At 44.8% G+C, this 17,957-nt stretch overlaps 1 protein-coding gene across 2 annotated transcripts in view; it reads left to right on the top strand.

Annotated features, from left to right (window-relative positions):
- The first annotated feature begins 1,008 nt into the window (after window positions 1–1,008).
- The window catches only part of BCAT1 (branched chain amino acid transaminase 1), a 114,903-nt gene continuing 97,954 nt past the window's right edge, over window positions 1,009–17,957 (top strand). Inside the window, exon 1 of one of the 2 annotated variants that reach the window (XM_075551985.1) lies at window positions 1,009–1,286. In XM_075551985.1, coding sequence (XP_075408100.1) covers window positions 1,281–1,286 — 6 coding nt within the window. In that variant the 5' untranslated portion in view covers window positions 1,009–1,280. Of the gene's footprint in view, window positions 1,287–13,079; window positions 13,099–17,957 lie in introns of those variants that run through there. The other variant, XM_075551988.1, reaches the window with a different exon arrangement.

Raw genomic sequence — 17,957 nt, forward strand, 5'->3', positions numbered from 1 at the left:
TCCCTAAAGAGTTGCAGTCTCCGAAACCCTCTAGGGCAGTTCTCTATGAGCTCCTGGAATCCACTCAAGGTCACCGTGTGAGTGAGATGGCAGGCAGTGAACTTGCACCTGTCCAAACATCTGACTCTCATCTTTTAGAGAAGATCAGCTCAAAGGATCACCTCGGCTCATAAATGCAAGTCATGCTCTCTAACCTTTCATTAATTAGCTAGCGGGCCCTGGCGGTCCACGTGAATGACAACTGCGCCTTCCTTGCTTTGCCTGATGAAGATGGGTCTAGGCTGTGCGTGGGTTTATAGGCATTCTTTCCTGATTCCTTAAAAAAAATCATAGTATTGGGGCTCACACAATTCTTATCAAAATCCACACATCCATCCGTTGTGTCAAGCACATTTGTACATTTGTTGTCATCATTTTCAAAACATTTTATTTCTACTTGAGCCCGTGGTATCAGCTTCTCATTTTTCCCCTCCCTCCTCCACTTTCTGACCCTCAGGAACCCTTGATCATTTATAAATTGTTATTTTTTCATGTGTTACACTGGCTTCTCCCTTCACCCACTTTTTCTGTTGTCCATCCCCCTGGGAGGGGGTTATAGTTCCCCCTTTCTCCCCCACCTTCCCCTTCTGATATGACCACTCTCAATATTGGTCCTGAGGGGTTTATCTGTCCTGGATTCCCTGTGTTTCCAGCTCTTATCTGTACCCATGTACATGCTCTGGTCTAGCCAGATTTGTAAGGTAGAATTGGGGTAATGATAGTGGGGGCGGGGCAGGAAACATTAAAGAACTAGAGGAAAGTTACATGTTTCATCGGTGCTACACTGCACCCTGACCTTTCTGTAAGGGGATGTCCAGTTGCCGACAGATGGGCTTTGGGTCCCCACTCAGCACTCCCCCTCATTCACAGTGATATGATTTGTTGTTTTGTGCCTTTACCGGTGTCTCTGCAGCCTCATATAAATGACTCATAGCATCCTACACCACACACACACACACACACACACACACACACTCATTCATTCATTCCCGGTTCTTGGGGCGGCGTGCTGGAAACACGGAGTGGTGGGCACAGCTGGGTGTGCCCGCGGGGGGCCTTCAGGGGAACGCAGTCCCGTCTTCCTGCTGATGCAATCAGCCCAGAGCCGGAGTCGCGGCTGCCAGAGGGGCCAGTCTGCGATCGCCGCCGCCACGTGGCCCGCGGGCGCCCGCTGACCGCCGCCTCCGCGCGCTCCCACGGCGGGCGGGCGCATTGGGTGTGCGCTCGCGGCCAGCACCGCCATGGAGGTAAGTACGCGGGTCCCCCATTTCACAAAAGGGAGGGCAGCCATTGGGTCCGGGGTGCCGCCCAAGGGGCCGACGGCCGAAAGCGCCGGGAGAAGGCCCAGAGTTCGCTTCCGAAAACCGCTTCTTTTAATAGCATCCTCGCCGATCCTAGCGGATCCGAAACTCCCGTTCATTTCGGGCGCCCAACGGCCCCGGCCTCAGGGTCACAGCTGCGCTGGAAAGTGGCGAGAAGGGCGCCTGGCAGCCCCCACGTCTGCCTGGGGTGAAGTCCGGAAAGGAAGAGGCAGCGGGTCTCGGGTCTAAGGCGCGCAGGGTGTGGGGGAATTTGGAGGGGCGCTCTCGGGGTAGACGGGGCGACTCTAACCGTAAAAACGGGGGGTTTCCTGCTTAGAGGCGCATCTGCGGACCAGAGCGCCCACGACAAGCCCCGAAATTGCACCCCGGTGCCAACATCTGATAGCCATCTTTTAGATTGCGTTCCGTAAGATCAACCGAAAAAGTATCGCCTAATCTTTTAGCACATTCTGACAGGCTGCGGGAATTACAATCGCACCTTCCTCGCTTTCTCGATTGGTCTTCGATGGACTCCAACTTTACTTGTTCGGTTGGTTGTTTCCTTCTGCTAACAGCTAGTGTCTTCACTTTCTACACCCTGCGGAGCAAGATCCCTCTCGGAGGCTCTAAAATGCGAACGGGATAGAGGGGGTGAAGGGCTTTCCCTGACCGCCAATCCAAACACTAGACATCCAGCGTAATTCAAGCTTTAGTTTGTTGGAAAGCCACATTGCCACAGCCTCCTCCCTTGCAGTAAGCATCCTTTTTAAGTTTAGTTAGTAGGATGGTCTTAGGAAGGTGGTAAGCCAGGCGATGTTGATAGATTGGCAGGCAGGAAGCACCTCCCCCCCTACATTGAGATAAGCAGGACCGAATACTGGTGGTCTGGTCACCCCTAGAACATAGGCCTAGATCATTATTTCCTGCAATAAACCTCCTTTTCCCTACGTAGTTTGGGGTATGCGATTTCCTTGATTTTCACTGAATTTTGGAAGCAGTTTGGAGGTAGACAACCCCATTTTTTTTCTCACACTTACAGAATAAACTTAGAGTTTCTTGAATAAATCAGTCTGTCTTTGGTTGCAAAAGTGAATCCCAAAAGCTGTCATCTGCAAAAAGATCTCTCGCATCTGATCCTGGAAACGGGTAGTTAGTAGAAATTGCTCAGGGGTGTTCCCTGCGAGGGAGCCAGGGGCGCTGCCACCCCCACCACGGCCCAGATGCCTGTGATGTAGCAGGGAGTGCAGCGCCGGTTAGCTGACAAAACCGGGGTCCGGGTGAGAGTTGTCTAAATTGCGTCTAAAAGGAGAAGGCTCCTTCTGCTCTCTTCCTGGTGGACAGGAACGCTTCTACGTGTTACAAATCCTAGAATCCCAGAGAAACCTTTTTCTTCAAGTGGGAGGGCGCCCTACAAAGTTCATTCTTATGTGAATCCAGGGCAATTAGCCTAGCTTCCTGCTCATTGTTTTCCTGGTTCTCACACATTGGAAAACCACAAAGACAAGCGAAGAGCTTCTCCAGGAAAGAGGGTGGGCCAGAGGGCTCAGCCACCTAACCAGTTGGAAGGAAGAGATTCTTATAACACAGTGGGATCTCTTGGGAGATACAAAGCCACAATGCTGTTTCAAAACAGGGGCATGAAGCATGGTTCTTGACTGTGTTTATCATCCACCCAACATCCCATGATTTCATTTAGAGGAATTAATGTGTGAATGGAGAACTTGCTTCATTCTACAAAATTTTCCAGTATGACTGATCAGTGGCTGTGTGGAAGTCCTGTTGTTTTGTTTTTATTTTTTAAATAGAAATGTAAATGTGCCACAGTGAAAAATTAGCAATCATTTTCTTCTGCTGTTAGATATTTTACTTCTGGTTTGCTCTTGCCTGTAATGCTAGTTGAAAAAATACACTTGGAGAGTTACAGGGTTTTTGTTTTGTTTTTACTGGGTAAAGGGACACTTATGAGAATAAATCATCTGTATTTTCTAGGTCATCTCTGTTCCTTGTAGAATTTTGGTTGACACTGCATTTTTGTAAGCTAGTGGGGGTTCAACACAAACAAAACAAAACAAAAACAACCCCCCGCCAAACAAACCAACCAAGTATTTCTTTTTACAAGGTACTTTTATAATGCAGGAGCCTGGTGGCAAGTAGTGGATGATGAGTTTGCACTGCTAACCACAAGGGCAGCAATTCAAACCCACCGACTGCTTTGTGGGAGACCTTACAGATTTAACTTCCCTTAAAAATTTACATTCTCAGAAACTCAAAGAGCAGTTCTACTCTGTACTATAGGGATACTGTAAGTCAGAATCAACTCTATGATGTGTGTTCATAGGTGAGTTTTTTAAAAGAAGAGACTATGTTTCTGCTCTTAGATTTTTAAAAAAAACATTTTATTAGGGACGCATACAACTCTTATCACAATCCATACATATACATACATCAATTGTATAAAGCACATCTGTACATTCTTTGCCCTAATCATTTTCAAAGCATTTGCTCTCCACTTAAGCCTTTGCATCAAGTCCTCTTTTTCCCCTCCCTCCCCGCTCCCCCCTCCCTCGTGAGCCCTTGATAATTTACCAAGATGATTTGGATTCAAGGACTTAGTGAGATTTCTTTAAGTTTGTTTTTATTCTTAATTTTTTTCTTACATTTTGCATGTGTTATTGCTATTATTTGTATCAAAACAACAACAGCAAAAGGGATTTTCTGCACATGGCACCATGATAGGCTTTGTTCTCAGCAAGTTCTTGTCTAAGAATTTAGATTTTTGTGTGAACACATCCCACACCAGCAACTGAACCAACAAAAAATATTATACCCACTGCATAATACATGTATAAATATGGAAGTAAGTGTATATTATGATTTAGTGAATTGAGGTAGGAATGTGAAAGAGGCACCCTTGTGAATGAGATGGAGACCAGGGGAGTCGTTGTCAGAGGTTTATGGTTTAAGAGAAGAAAGGGAGAGCACCTGTCAGCAGGATGGACAGAGGTGGGTGGGCGTGTACGTTGGAGGAAGACTAGAGGCCCTGAGGGGAAAGGAGTTATTGACATTTCCATTGACCCTCTACGAAGGTTCATAAATGCAAAGCCAGTTAAGTAGGTCTAATGTAAAAACATATTTGGAAACTTTGGTGGTGATTAAAAAAAAAAAGGAAGAGAAGAAGGAGGTGGAGCAGGAGGAGGAAGAGGATTATGATTTAATTTTGGACCATATTTCATATAGTGAAGTGGTTCTCAACCTTCCTAATGCCGTGACCTTTAATACAGTTCCTCATGTGGTAGTTATCCCCCAACCAAAACATTATTTTCATTGCTGCTTCATAACTGTAATTTTTTGCTATTGGTATGAATCTGGCACCCCTATGAAAGGGCCCTTCGACCCCCAGAGGGGTCACGACCCACAGGTTGAGAACCACTGATCTAGTGTAACTTCAGAGGCCATTATGAGTTGAGAACATTTGCCATTTGTATGCAAGAATTTCTCTTACTTTCAGCTTATTGAACCTCAGAGAGTAATTATTTGAAATGGGGTTGAAACCTTTAAAACGTCAGAAATGAAATCCTGATACCTGCTGCAATATGGATGGACCTCGAAAACATGCTGAATGAAATAAATCAGTCACGAGTGGAAAGATCCCAGTTGCGTGACCTAGCTAGAATAGACAAATGTCTAGAGACCAAGGTTAAGTAGTGTTTGCCAAGTGTGGATAGTAGGGCTCGGAAAGTAGAACTCAGTGCCTTGGGTACGCTGAGCTTAACAGTGTGAATCAAACTGGGGGACAGACAGAGGCGACGGTTGAACACCATTGTGAACATGATGTCACTGAACTATACAGACGAAGATTGTTGAAATGTTTCATTATGTATATATTTACCACATTACATACACACGTCCTATGAATGGAAGTTGAAAAGTCATTTAATCTTAATAGATGTATGTATGTACTGAAGATTAAGCGCCAATTATTGTTTTCTTCAATAGCTATGCATTTCTCAATTATTACCATACTTTTAGGTTTTAAAATGATCCTTTAGTTTATTTCCTTATTTGTTTACCAGTAAGTAAAACTGGGAAGTGCACAATTAAAAAAATGAAGAGTATTGTTGTTAATCTAGTTGAGAGGTCTGAGCTTATGGGTAAATGAAGAATTGCTTTAAACTGTGGCCACATTGAATGTTTGGATTGGATCTGTCTTTGGGGCACTCAGGTTGCCTGCTTCCTGATTGGTCTCTTCTCAACCTGTATAGGAAGATGTTAAGGAACAGCTGTTTCTATTTACCTTCACCCACCTGGTAACTGCAATCCCTTTGAACTACAAATGCCACGTGATAGAATGTTCAGCCGGTTACCCAAGGGGGTTTGGTTACCATATATTAGAGAGTGAAAATATGGGACTTTCACGATAGATCTAATTTTTGAGGCACCTGTACTTTCTGGGTGAAGCCAGCATTTTTATTTAAGCCCAGGCGGAAACCATTGCTGGGCCCCTGGTCTTATTTTACAACGGTAAATATGGGCAGTCTTTGTGTTTCAGTCCCTCTCCCCAACACACGAGCACACACACACACACACACACGCACACATTCACACACGCAAACACTCATGCTCACACACAGCTGTTAAAATGCTGTCAACACTTAACTAAACATATGGTAAACGTCCCTTCTGCTGGGCTTCCCTAAGCCTCTGTAACACATTTGATAGTGCATGTCAGTGCCTGTTCAACAGAGGCCACAGAAATTAGACTACCATATATGCGCGTGTATAAGCCAAGTTTTTCAGCACATTTTTAATGCCGTTTTTGTGGTAATATTAGGTGCCTCGGCTGATATTCGGGTCAGCTTACACTCGAGTATATACGGTACATCTTAAATAAAATGTCTCAAAATCAAGCATTTCAGATGCCCGGATTCTTAAATGTAACTTGGTAAACATTTGCAAACATTTTCGTCATAAGACCTAGTCTGTGATTCACAAAGTCCATGGTGATTGCAAAAACAGTAGTCTGTATGTAAAATTGCTACCGTTTAAGTGCCAATTGTATTGAATTAGACATCCTGTATCCTAATGTGGTGCATTGGGTGTATGTGCTGCACACGATCTTTTTGGTGTTGTTCTTAGGTGCCATTGAGTCAGCTCTGACCCACGGCAAACCTATGCAGCATGGAATAAAACATGGCGCAGTCCTGGGCCATCCTCACACTTGCTCCCATGCCTGAACCCATTGGTGCAGCCACTGAGTCAATCCATCTCGTTAAGGACCTCCCTCCTTTTCACTGCCATTCCACTTCAACAAACATAACCTCCCTCTCCGCAAGACTTCTTCAGAGTACTGAGAAGCAGGGAGGTTACTTTGAGGACTGAGTGCCTCTGGCCCGAGCCATGGTATTTTCACTTGCCTTCTACTCATGTCAAAGCTGGCCATGTGCAAGGAAGACCAACAAAGAACAACGTGTTTGAAGGATGGTGCTGACCGACCAAGGGTACTGAACGTACCATGGATTGCCAAGCGAATAAATCAATCTGTCCTGGAAGGAGGACAGCCAGGATGCTCATTAGAGGCAAGACTGGAGAGATTGTCTCCTATCCTTTGGACGAATTCTCAGGAGAAGCTCTCATGCTCGGTAAAGTAAAGGGGCAGTGAAAACGATGAAGGCCCTCAGCCAATGAGATTGATTGACATAGGGGCTACAACCACAATTGCGAGGATGGCACATTACCGGACAGGCAGTGTTTTGCTCTGTTTTGCACAGGCTCTCTGTGCATTGGAGCTGACTCAGTGGTACCCAACACTACTCCTCAGGCAAAACTTGGAGAGGAAGCTCTTTGCTCTTGCTCACTAAGAGCAGGAAAGCTGAAGATTGTCCACACGAGGACCCACAGCTTGTGAACCGCTGCTCTAGACACGACTCTTCCACCGCCATCCAGTTGAGGCTGACTCCTAGCCACGTCCTGTGGGTGTCCGAGACTAGCTGGAGTAGAAAGGCCAGTCTTTATCCCTTGGAGCTGATGGCTGTCCAAATAGGGTGCGTGTTACACTAATAGAAGGGATCGGTTCGTTTTTATTACCACCCTCCTGGCTATAAAGATGAACCACCTTTGAAGGAGGACCAGAAAGAGAGAAAGCCCATGATCACCAGAGGAGCATGCTCTCTGTCTGAGGTGGCCAAGGCCAAGGCAGAGACCGTAGGCAGAACCAGAGGAATGTCACCAAGATTATGGGTCTGTGAGACAGAGCACCAGGTGGACTTTCTGGCACAGGAAGGCCGAGGCCAAGGGATCACGTGCCTGAGAAGCTGAGGTCCAGAAGGCGTCTTGGCTGCTGTCTGAGGAGAGGTAGTGCTGTGGGCCAGAGACTGTATCCTTACTGATTACTGATGCTGACTTGTGGTAACCTATTAACGTCCCTTAATTACCCCCCAGCCCTCCATAACTCTGAGTATTGTTTGTGAGCTCAGTGTGGTCATTGCGACGAATAATGAATTATTGAAGTGCTTGGGAGGAAAGGTTGTAGTCAGAGTAGGTGAAGGAGGACTGAGCACGGAGGCAGGCCTGACTCCTGCTTCTTGGCAATAGATAAGCCGGAGGAGGTCAGCTATGGCCTCCATTCCACTTCCAGTGTAGATCTATGAAGGTATATCACAGGTCTTTCTCCAAAGTTACCCATTGCCATCAAGTCATTACTGACTCATGGTGATGCCCTGTGGGTTCCCAAACTGTAAGTGCTGGTGGTTTTGAACTGCCGTCCATGCAGACCACAGGCAAACGTACCCGCTGTGCCACAGGGTTCCTCTATCCCGAGGGCAGCAGCCAAGTCCTTAACTGTGGTGCCACCAGGACTCTTTAAATCCTCTAGGATTCAAATGAAGAAAACTGACTGCCGTCAAGGAAATCCGAATCATTGAGAAACCCAGTAAAACAAAGCAGAATTGGGGGTTTCCAAGACTAAATCTTTATGGGAGTAGAAAGCCTTCTTTACCTTTTACTCTCAAAGTACGTAGCTGGTGGATTCAAACTCTTGACCTTGCAGTTAGCAGTCCAATGTATCACCCATTTGCCCAACAGGTCAAATTCTATTGGACTCCTTCTAAATCTAGAGAGAAGAAAGCACACCGTTACATGGTTCTGGGGCACACTTACCAAGACCTCTCTTGTATGACTGACAAGGTCCTCAATGCATTTCAATATCTTCTAGAGCAGTGGTTCTCAACCTTCCGAATGCCGCGGCCCCTTAATAGTGTTCCTCATGTTGTGGGGACACCCCCCCCAACCATAATATTGTTTTTGTTGCTACTTCATAACTGTAATTTTGCTACTCTTATGAATCGGGTGACCCCTGTGAAAGGGTCATTTGACACCCCCCAAAGAGGTCATGACCTCTTTGACAACTGCTCGCTGTCCTAGAAGGAGCCCAAGGAGGGATGATCCCTGGGCAGCTGCTCACATTCCGTTCCTGCATGAAAAGGATTTTCCATATGCATTTTATTTTAGATGATTGAAATACCAAACTGTATCCTTTTGCTTTAGTATTAGACAGGAGTTTAGGGATCTGAAGCCATAATAAATGTCTCTTTGAACTATGAAGATAAGCCAAAGCCAAATCCATTGTCATATCAACCCTACAGGACAGAGTAGAACTCCCTCAGAGGCCTAAGAAGCCAAAATCTTTTTTCGTTTTCTGTTTTAATGGCAGGCTACATTTATTGGGAGTCCCTGGACAGGACAGTTAATGTCTTGGCTACTCACCCAAAGGTCGGAGGTGCCAGGGGTGTCTCGGAGGACTGCTCAAATATCAGTCGCTGGGAACTCTTGGAGCCCAGGTCTATCCTGGTACACCGAGGGCCACTTTAAACTGCACCCACTTGACTGCACCGGGAGGTGGTGTTCCCGGCCAGGAGCACTCGCCACGAACCAATTACTGTTTGAGCACTGTACACAACACATGCACTGAACCCCATGCCGTGGACACTGTTACAGCATGTCCTATGTTACCGACGAGGAAACCAGTCAGGGGCAATGCTCAGACACCCCGCTCACCAGGGGCAGCCACGCTCTGGAGTTCAGCCTCACGCTTTCTTTCTTAATATTAAATCATTTCCTTGGGGGCTCTTATAGGTAGCATACCAATCTATACATCAGGTCTGTCAAGCGAACCTGTACATATGTTGCCATCACCATTTTTTCAAAACATTATCTTTCTACTTGAGCCCTTTGATATCAGCTCCTCCTTTTCCCCTCCCTCCCCCACCTTACCACCGTCGTGAACCCTTAATAAATTACACATTATTGTTTTTCATATCTTACACCAACCGCTATATCCCTTCACCCACATGTCTGGTATTCGTCCCCCTCAAGGTGGGGGGAGGTTGTACAGCCAGCATTGCTATCAGTTCCCCTCACTCCCCTCCGCCCTCCCCGTATCCTCATGGCCTCCTACTCCCATCACGGTTTCTGACAAAATCTTCCCAGAAGCAGGACTGCCACCACTTTTACCTGCAGAGCGGCAGCTGGGCGGAAACTGTTGAACTTCTGGTTAGCAGCGGAATGCTTAACCACTGCATCACCAAGCCTGATTGAAGAAAAAAGGGAGAATTCAAATGGAGCTGCCAAGTTCACACAGGTGAAGCCGAAGGCACGACTCAGGGATTCCATGGTGTTCTGAGTTGCAAGGTGTATGAAATTAGGTTCCCTAGAGCAGCTAAACCAGCGATGCCTGGATGTGTACACACAGAGAAAGAGACTTAGCTCAAGACATGGTCTAAAGAAAAAGAAAGGAATGGTTTGCACAGTTGGAGAAGTGGCGAAGTCCCCTCAGGTTCAAGTCTGTGGGTCAACTGTAGTGGAAGGCTTCTTCGCACTGGTAGCTACATGGGCTGACGGACAGAAAACAGGAAGACTACCAGCCAGTGGATGAAGAGCTCTAGGAAGACAGGGTCAGCTGAATCGATCCAAGGTTGAACGTCTACTTATGGCTACTGGTATTGGCAGGTGATAAAACAGGAGTTCCATGAACCAGATGCAGGATCCCGATGGAGCAAAAGAAGTGAGCTAGCTTTCCCACAGTGTCGATCTATGCTGAGCGGGCCACCCACCGAATGAGATCTCCCTCAATTGTCTCAAGGCTGTGACCAGATTAAGGAGGTGGCACTCTGTTCTTTCCACAACTGCTTGGCTGCTTCCCAGAAGATCTATGATCAGATCCTATCATCCTTTCATCACAGTATGTGAAATCATATCATGGGAGAATCTTGGCCCAGTCAAGATCACATGAAACCTAACAATCACACAAGGTTAGTGCCTGTGTTTGTACGTGGAGCACATCCAGGCTTGAGGAAGGGCTTTGCTCCACTAAGATAATAGTGCTTTGCATTTTTCAAAATGCCATGCAAATCACATAACCTCAAATTAGAACCTCACAGCATTCCTGTGAGAGAGGCATTGCAGCTATTATGAACTCCATTTTAGACAAACAATGAGGATCAGGACATTGATTAGACTTGCCGAGTTCAAAAATGTCATTGTGTCGTGTTGTGTGTTGTCATCTCCGACTCATAGCCACCCTATGAAGCAGTCCCATGTGAGTCTCCTGTGCTATAGTCTGGAAAGCAGCAGCTTCCTGGGTGCTTTCTCCCTTGGATCAGCGGGGAGGCTTGAACTGGCACCATTCTGGTAGCCTCCACATGCTTAGCCATGCTTGCCAGCGAGCTCCATAGGTCAGCATGAGGAAGAACCAGATATTCGGACTCTTGGTCCCGTGTGCTTTTGAGTCAACAGCATGGGAGCCATACATGGCCTCTACCCCTGGGGTTCTCAAAGCCCGCCCGCCCACTGCTCTGCCTCCCAGTCTCATGGTCTTGGCAGGGAGCCTCTTAGGTCCTGGGATTTCTCTCTCTGCTTCCCACATGGCTCTTCTACCCAGAAGAATGTCTCTGAGGTGTGCCTTTGCTTTGAGCAGGCCACAACCCACGGGAAGCTAGCGTGCAACTTGGCTCATGTCCTCTAGTGAGGTCCAAACCTCCTCCTGCCTTCATCCCACAGGAGCACAGGAGGAAACTCCGGCTCAAATGGGATGATAGGCACGGCCATAGCGTCTAGGATTTGTAACCTATCGTATAAGAAATTATAGCTGGAAGGGCCATCTCAGCTGTCCACCTCACTAGACTTTCCCAGACTTTTCCTCTGCTCTGGCATGAAGCTGCATCAAAGTATTAGTTGAGCTAAATCAAATGCCTAATTCTAAATTTTCAAGATCCAGGTTCATTGATTCTGTTTTATATCTCTCTGCTTTTGATCAGCAGGTATATCTTTCCAGCATTGTTGATTTCTCTGGGGCCCAAACTTTAATTGACTCTTAAAGGAGAGAGAGAATGTTATAAAAACACAAAGAATAGTCAAATATTGATGTTTTCTTGTTACTATGAAACCTACATGGCCTCTATTTTCTGATTGATTTTTCTTTTTACCGAATGTCAGTGGTGAAGTTGTAAATTGATTACAGGCATAAATAAGTTGCAAGTGTAAAGAGATTGCGAATGTTTTCAGGTTCACTCACTAGAAAATGTTACATAACAATATGAACTGAATACTCCAAAAATCACAACAAATGCCAGTCAGCTTAGCGGTTCCTGCTTTCAGGATTAGACCTTTATGAAAGGACTCAGCTCTGTCACATCCCAAAGACCTGACTGGGACTATGGGACAAAGTCATGTGTCTGGGAATGTTCACTCATTCCAATACTGTGTAACATGTTTTGCTTTGTTGCAAACAATGCAGTTTTTTAGTGAACTAATTAATGCACACACTGACAAACAAATCCAACAAAAGAGGCACTTAGAGTCAGTGTTCATTGAGTCCTGGAATTCTGAACGAAAAAATCTATTAGGTCATTTTATGCATGTTCTTCTGCCAAAGGAGGATTGTTCTTTTGAATCTATCTATTTAGCTTTTAGCTCTATTCCATTTAAATAACTAAAAAAAATAGGACTTTAAATTCGCTATAGATTCTCTCAGCCATATATTACTTCTTATTGTTTAGAAGCATGCTGAGAATTAACTCGTTTTCCTTTTCTTTGGGTTATACACATGGGCTATTTATATTTGACTATGCTGATCGTTATTCCGCAGGCCGGGCCTATTCACTCATTTCCATAATAATATGCATATCTTCATCATTTGCTGTAAAACCTACTATCAATAGCTAACCTTGGATGTTCTTTATTCAGTAGCATTAGAGCAAGATTTTCCTGGAACAATAATGTCAGTAATTCAGTGAAAATATGGTGGTATAGGATGGCAACACAATTTATGTTCCTCTAGTAGTTAAATGTATGCCTTTTTTATTAATGCTGTGTGTGCTGGTAATAGCTTACCTCCTATTTACCAAAGCATTCTTCAAGCGCTGTATAGAGTAGTTGCCTACTACTTGAGTTTAGGTCTGCTACTTGATGATGATTTGAAGTTGACAGTGAGGAGCTATTTGCAATCATACAACGTAATGACATAGTTGGAGGTACAGTTAATGATTCTAGTTCATTATTCATGCTTAGTTTGTTTAGAAGTGCCTTGTGATTTACTTGTGCACTTCTGAATTGATTTGTGAACAAGATGGATTTATTGCAATATTGTTTGTTTGTTTTTTAAAAGGTTGGGAGGTTTCTATAAAATCTTCAGCTGTAAGAAGAATGAATTTCAAAATGAATCAAGGGTGGAGTAGGGGAGAATGAGTACATTCTTTTTGTATAGGTAAGACGAAAAATGCCCTTGAGGAGTTTCATTGTTTACCTATATAGGCTGTTTGATTTTTGACCCTTGTGAATTTATGTTTGTTCAAATTAAAAAAGAAACAGAAGTGCCTTACAGTAAAATTAACTGTACAGTAAAACCATTATCAAGAAAATGTTAAATCCCGGGTAACCCAGTATAATGTGGTTATGATCAAGGTTATGTCTTGACAGGATTTCCATACTCTCATATTTAAATGTAACTAATAGAAATGAAGGCGAGCAGGGGACACAATGGTTAAGCGTTTCATTGCTACTAAAAGGTTTGAACCCCTCAATTGTGTCCTTGGAGAAAGGTGTGGTGGGTCCCCTTCCATAAAGATCCATCGCTTACAAATCCTCTAGGCAGTTCTGCTGACGAACAGGACCACCGTGACTCAGAATCAATTCTATGCCAACAGAATTCATTTTCTTTTATTAACAGAAAATTATCTATTGAGAAAGAAAGTGAAATGTAATAAATGCCCCAAACTTGATAGTAACTATTATACTAAGATTATATAAACTTCTGGATTCTTCAAATGTACAATGGGTACCATAATGACAAGTAAACATGAGTTGACTTGAGTTTCATTTAAACACTTAGGTAGCTCTACTAAGGGCCAGATGTTACACTACGTAGTAGATAAATAATTCAAGTATAATTCTTTTTTTAAATTGTTTTATCAGGGGCTCATACAACGCTTATCACAATCCATACATACATCAATTGTGTAAAGCACATCTGTACATTCATTGCCCTCACCATTCTCAAAACATTGGCTCTCCACTTAAGCGCTTGGCATCAGGTCCTTATTTTTCCCCCTCTGTCCCGCTCCCCCCTCCCTCATGAGGCCTTGATAATTTATAAATTATTATTTTGTCATATCTTGCACTGTCTGACGTCTCCCTTCACCCACTTTTCTGTTGTCTGTCCCCCAGGGAGGAGGTCCCATGTAGATCCTTGTAATTGGTTCCCTCTTTCCAACCCACTCTCCCTCTACCCTCCAGAATCGCCACTCACACCCCTGGTCCTGAAGGTATCATCCGCCCTGGATTCCCTGTGTTTTCAGTTCCTATCTGTACCAGTGTACATCCTCTGGTCTAGCACGACTTGCAAGGTAGAATTCAGATCATGATAGTGGGGGGTGGGGGAGAGAAGCATTTAGGAACTAGAGGAAAGTTGTATTTTTTATCGGTGCTACATCACACCTTGACTGGTCGTCTCCTCCCTCTGTGAGGGGATCTCCAGTGGCTGACAAATGGGCTTTGGGTCTCCACTTTGCACTCCCCTTCATTCACTATGGTAAGATTTTTTTGTTCTGATGATGCCTTATACCTGATCCCTTTGACACCTCGTGATCGCACAGGCTGGTGTGCTTCTTCCATGTGGGCTTTGTTGCTTCTGAGCTAGATGGCTGCTTGTTTACCTTCAAGCCGTTAAGACCCCAGACGCTATATCTTTCAATAGCTGGGCACCATCAGCTTTCTTCACCACATTTGCTTATTCACCCACTTTGTCTTCAGTGGTTGTGTCTGGAGGGTGAGCATCATAGAATGCCAATATAATAGAAGAAAGTATTCTTGCATTGAGGGAGTACTTGAGTGGAGGCCCAATGTCCTTCTATTACCTTAATACTAAACCTATAAATATTGGCACATAGCTCTATTTCCCCATGCTCATATATAAATATATTTGCATATGTACATGTCTTTATCTAGACCTTTATAAATGCCCTTTGCCTCCCAGCTCTTTCCTCTATTTCCCTTGACTTTCCTCCTTTCCCACTATCATGGTCCGTCCCCACCTGGGTTTCAGCAATACCTCTTCGTTTCATTACCCTTGATCATGCCCTACCAGGCCTCCCACTCCCTCCTCACCACCAATTTGGATCACTTGTTGTTCCCTTGTCCCTGGGTTTGTTAACACCACTTACTTTCCCCCACCTCTCCCTGTCCCATATCCCCCCGGAAAACTGTCGGTACCGTTGTTTTCTCCTCCAGATAGTTCATCCAGCCTATCTTATTTAGACAGACCTGCGGAGATAATAACATGCACAAAAACAAGACAGAGCAAAACCAAGCAACAATATACAACAAAACAACAACGGCAAAGAACAAAACAAAACACAACAATAAAGAAAAGCTTGTAGTTAGTTCAAGGATTGTTTGTTGGCCTTTAGGAGTATTTTCCAGTCCAGTCTGTTGGGGCACCACGCCCTGGCCCCAAAGTCCACCTTCAGCATTCCCTGGGGACCTTGCAGATCCATTCCCTTGCTGTTCCGCTGCACTCCCCCAGTGCTTTGCCTCGGTGTGTTGGGATCAAGTTGGACGAATTCCCACACGGTGTCTCTGGTGCTGTCCCCCCCAGGGCCATGGGTCAGTGAGGGACGTCATATCTCATAGTGGGACTGGCCATGTGGTCCTCTTTGTGGACTGGCTGCTCTAATTGGGGTCATCGTCCTTCAGGCCTGGTGGGCCAGGATGTGCTCCACTCTCTCTTACTCCCCCTTCATCTGCTCCCGTGTGCTGCGATCATATATGTCCCTCTCCCAGAGCTGCAGATTCAATGCTGTCCTTTGAAATAAATTCTTCTGGGGTGAGGGGCAGGCGTCCACTTAGTATTTGTATTGGGGCCATCCCCCCAGACCTCTCCACTGGTTCCCTACTCCATGCCGGCATGTTGCATTCACACCTTGGGGCACTGGATTGAAGTCTGGTCCCTCGTTCCCTGTGGAGATATAAACAATACCCTCCCCTTGGGTGGGTTAGCGCCCCATGCCCTGCTACCCATTTCTTCCTTATTTTCATCATTTTTTTTCCCTTTCCCCACCTTGTCCCCAGTTGTCTACCATGTACATCCCTGCATTTGATCTGGTCCCTGCCATACTACACGGTCCTCACCCCAAGAATGTTTGTATACCGTAGCTTTTTCCCCACGCCCCTTTTGCATTTTTTAAAAGACTTACCTAAGGGGACTCATGTTGTACTTGTCCTTTTGTGCCTAACTTACTTAGCTTAGCATAATTTCCTCCAGTTCTTCGCATGCTGCAATGTGCTTCAGACGTTCATCACTGCTTTTTAGCGATGCGTAAAACTCCATTGTATATATATACCACAGTTTTTAATCCAATCGTCAATTGATGGAAATTTGGGTTGCTTTCAACTCCTTGCTATTGTGAACTGTGTCGTAATGAACATTGGAGCACAGATGTCTGGCCTTGGTTTGTTTCTTGTCTCTTCCAGGTATATGCCCAGTAGGGGGATTGCTGGGTTATATGGTAATTCGATTTCCATCTGTTTTAGATATCGCCAGATCGATTTCCATAGTGGTCATACATACTTACAAGTCCACCAGCAGTGGATGAGAGTTCCTGTCTCCCCACAGCCCCTCCAACACTTGTTGATTTCTGATTTTGTGAAAGGGCTACCTTTGAGGGTGTTAGGTGGTACCTCATTGTTGTTTTAATTTGCATTTTTCTCTTATGGCTAAAGATCGGGAACAGTTTCTCATATGTTTGTTGGCCATTCAGATTTCTGACCCTGTGAAACTTCTGTTCAGGTCCTTTGCCCACCTGTCAAGTAGGCAATTAGTTTTTTTTCTCTTTGGAAGCTAGCAGAGTATTGTAGATTTTAGTAATAAGGCTTTTGTTTGATGTGTCATTGCTAAAGATGTTTTCCCAGTCTGTGGACTCTCTTATTACTCTCGGTGAATTCTTTTGATGTACACAGTATATCGAAATTTATCTACATTATATCCCATTTGTCAATTTGTGCCTCCTCTGTGTTTGTATCCTTCCCTATTTCTGATAGCCTATGTATTATTCCCTGTGCCAAAGTTCTCAAGTTGGTCCCAATTCCCTCATTAATGGCCCTAATAGTTTGGGGTTTAACTGCAAGGTCTGTGATCCACCTTGTTTATTCTTGTGCATGGACTGAGATAAGGGTCTTGTTTCATTTTTCTGCAGGTAAATATCCATTTTTTCCAGCACCACTTGTTAAAGAGGGCATCTGCTTCCCATTTGATATTTTTGGGGCCCTTATCAAAGATCAGTTGTCTGTATGCTGATGTTTTTATTTCTGGGTTTTCAGTTCTTTTCCATTGGTTTGAGTATCTGTCATTGTAGCAATACCATGTGGTTTTGACAGTTGTGGCTGTATAGTATGTGCTAAAGTCAGGGGCCATTTTCCAGGAAGTTGAAGAGCACTGGCTCTCTCTGGGAGACTTGTAGGAATGCTTCTTAGAACTGCCTACATAACGATGTATAAATTACCAAGGGCAAATGAGGGAGGGGGGAATGGAGAGGGAGGGGAAAAAAAAAGAGGACCTGATGCAAGGGGCTTAAGTGGAGAGCAAATGCCTTGAGAATGATTGGGGCAGGGAATGTATGGATGTGCTTTATACAACTGATGTAAGTATATGTATGGATTGTGGTAAGAGTTGTATGAGTCCCTAATAAAATGTAAAAGAAGAAAAGAGAAAAAAATGATTATGGCAAAGACTGTACAGATGTGCTTTATACAATTGATGTATGTATATGTATGAACTGTGAAAAGAATTGTATGAGCCCCAATACATTGTTAAAATAAAAAAAGAAGAAGAACTGCCTACAGCTAATTTTACTATGGGATTAATTTACCACTTTATCCTCCTGTGGCTTCCCTATCTGGGGACTGCCCCAGAAGGCTAGTGGGTTGCCTGCCTTGGGATTGTGGAGGTTGGGCAGAGGTTCCTGCAACAGCTTGGAATGTTGATGAGTGTTGACTGAGCTGCCTTATGCCCCCAGGTACGCAGGCAGGAATTCCCCAGTGAGAAGTTGGGCAGGTTGTCCCCTGGAGGGA

The sequence above is a fragment of the Tenrec ecaudatus genome, chromosome 6, assembly GCF_050624435.1.
Source record: "Tenrec ecaudatus isolate mTenEca1 chromosome 6, mTenEca1.hap1, whole genome shotgun sequence".
Classification (NCBI taxonomy): Eukaryota; Metazoa; Chordata; class Mammalia; order Afrosoricida; family Tenrecidae; genus Tenrec; species Tenrec ecaudatus.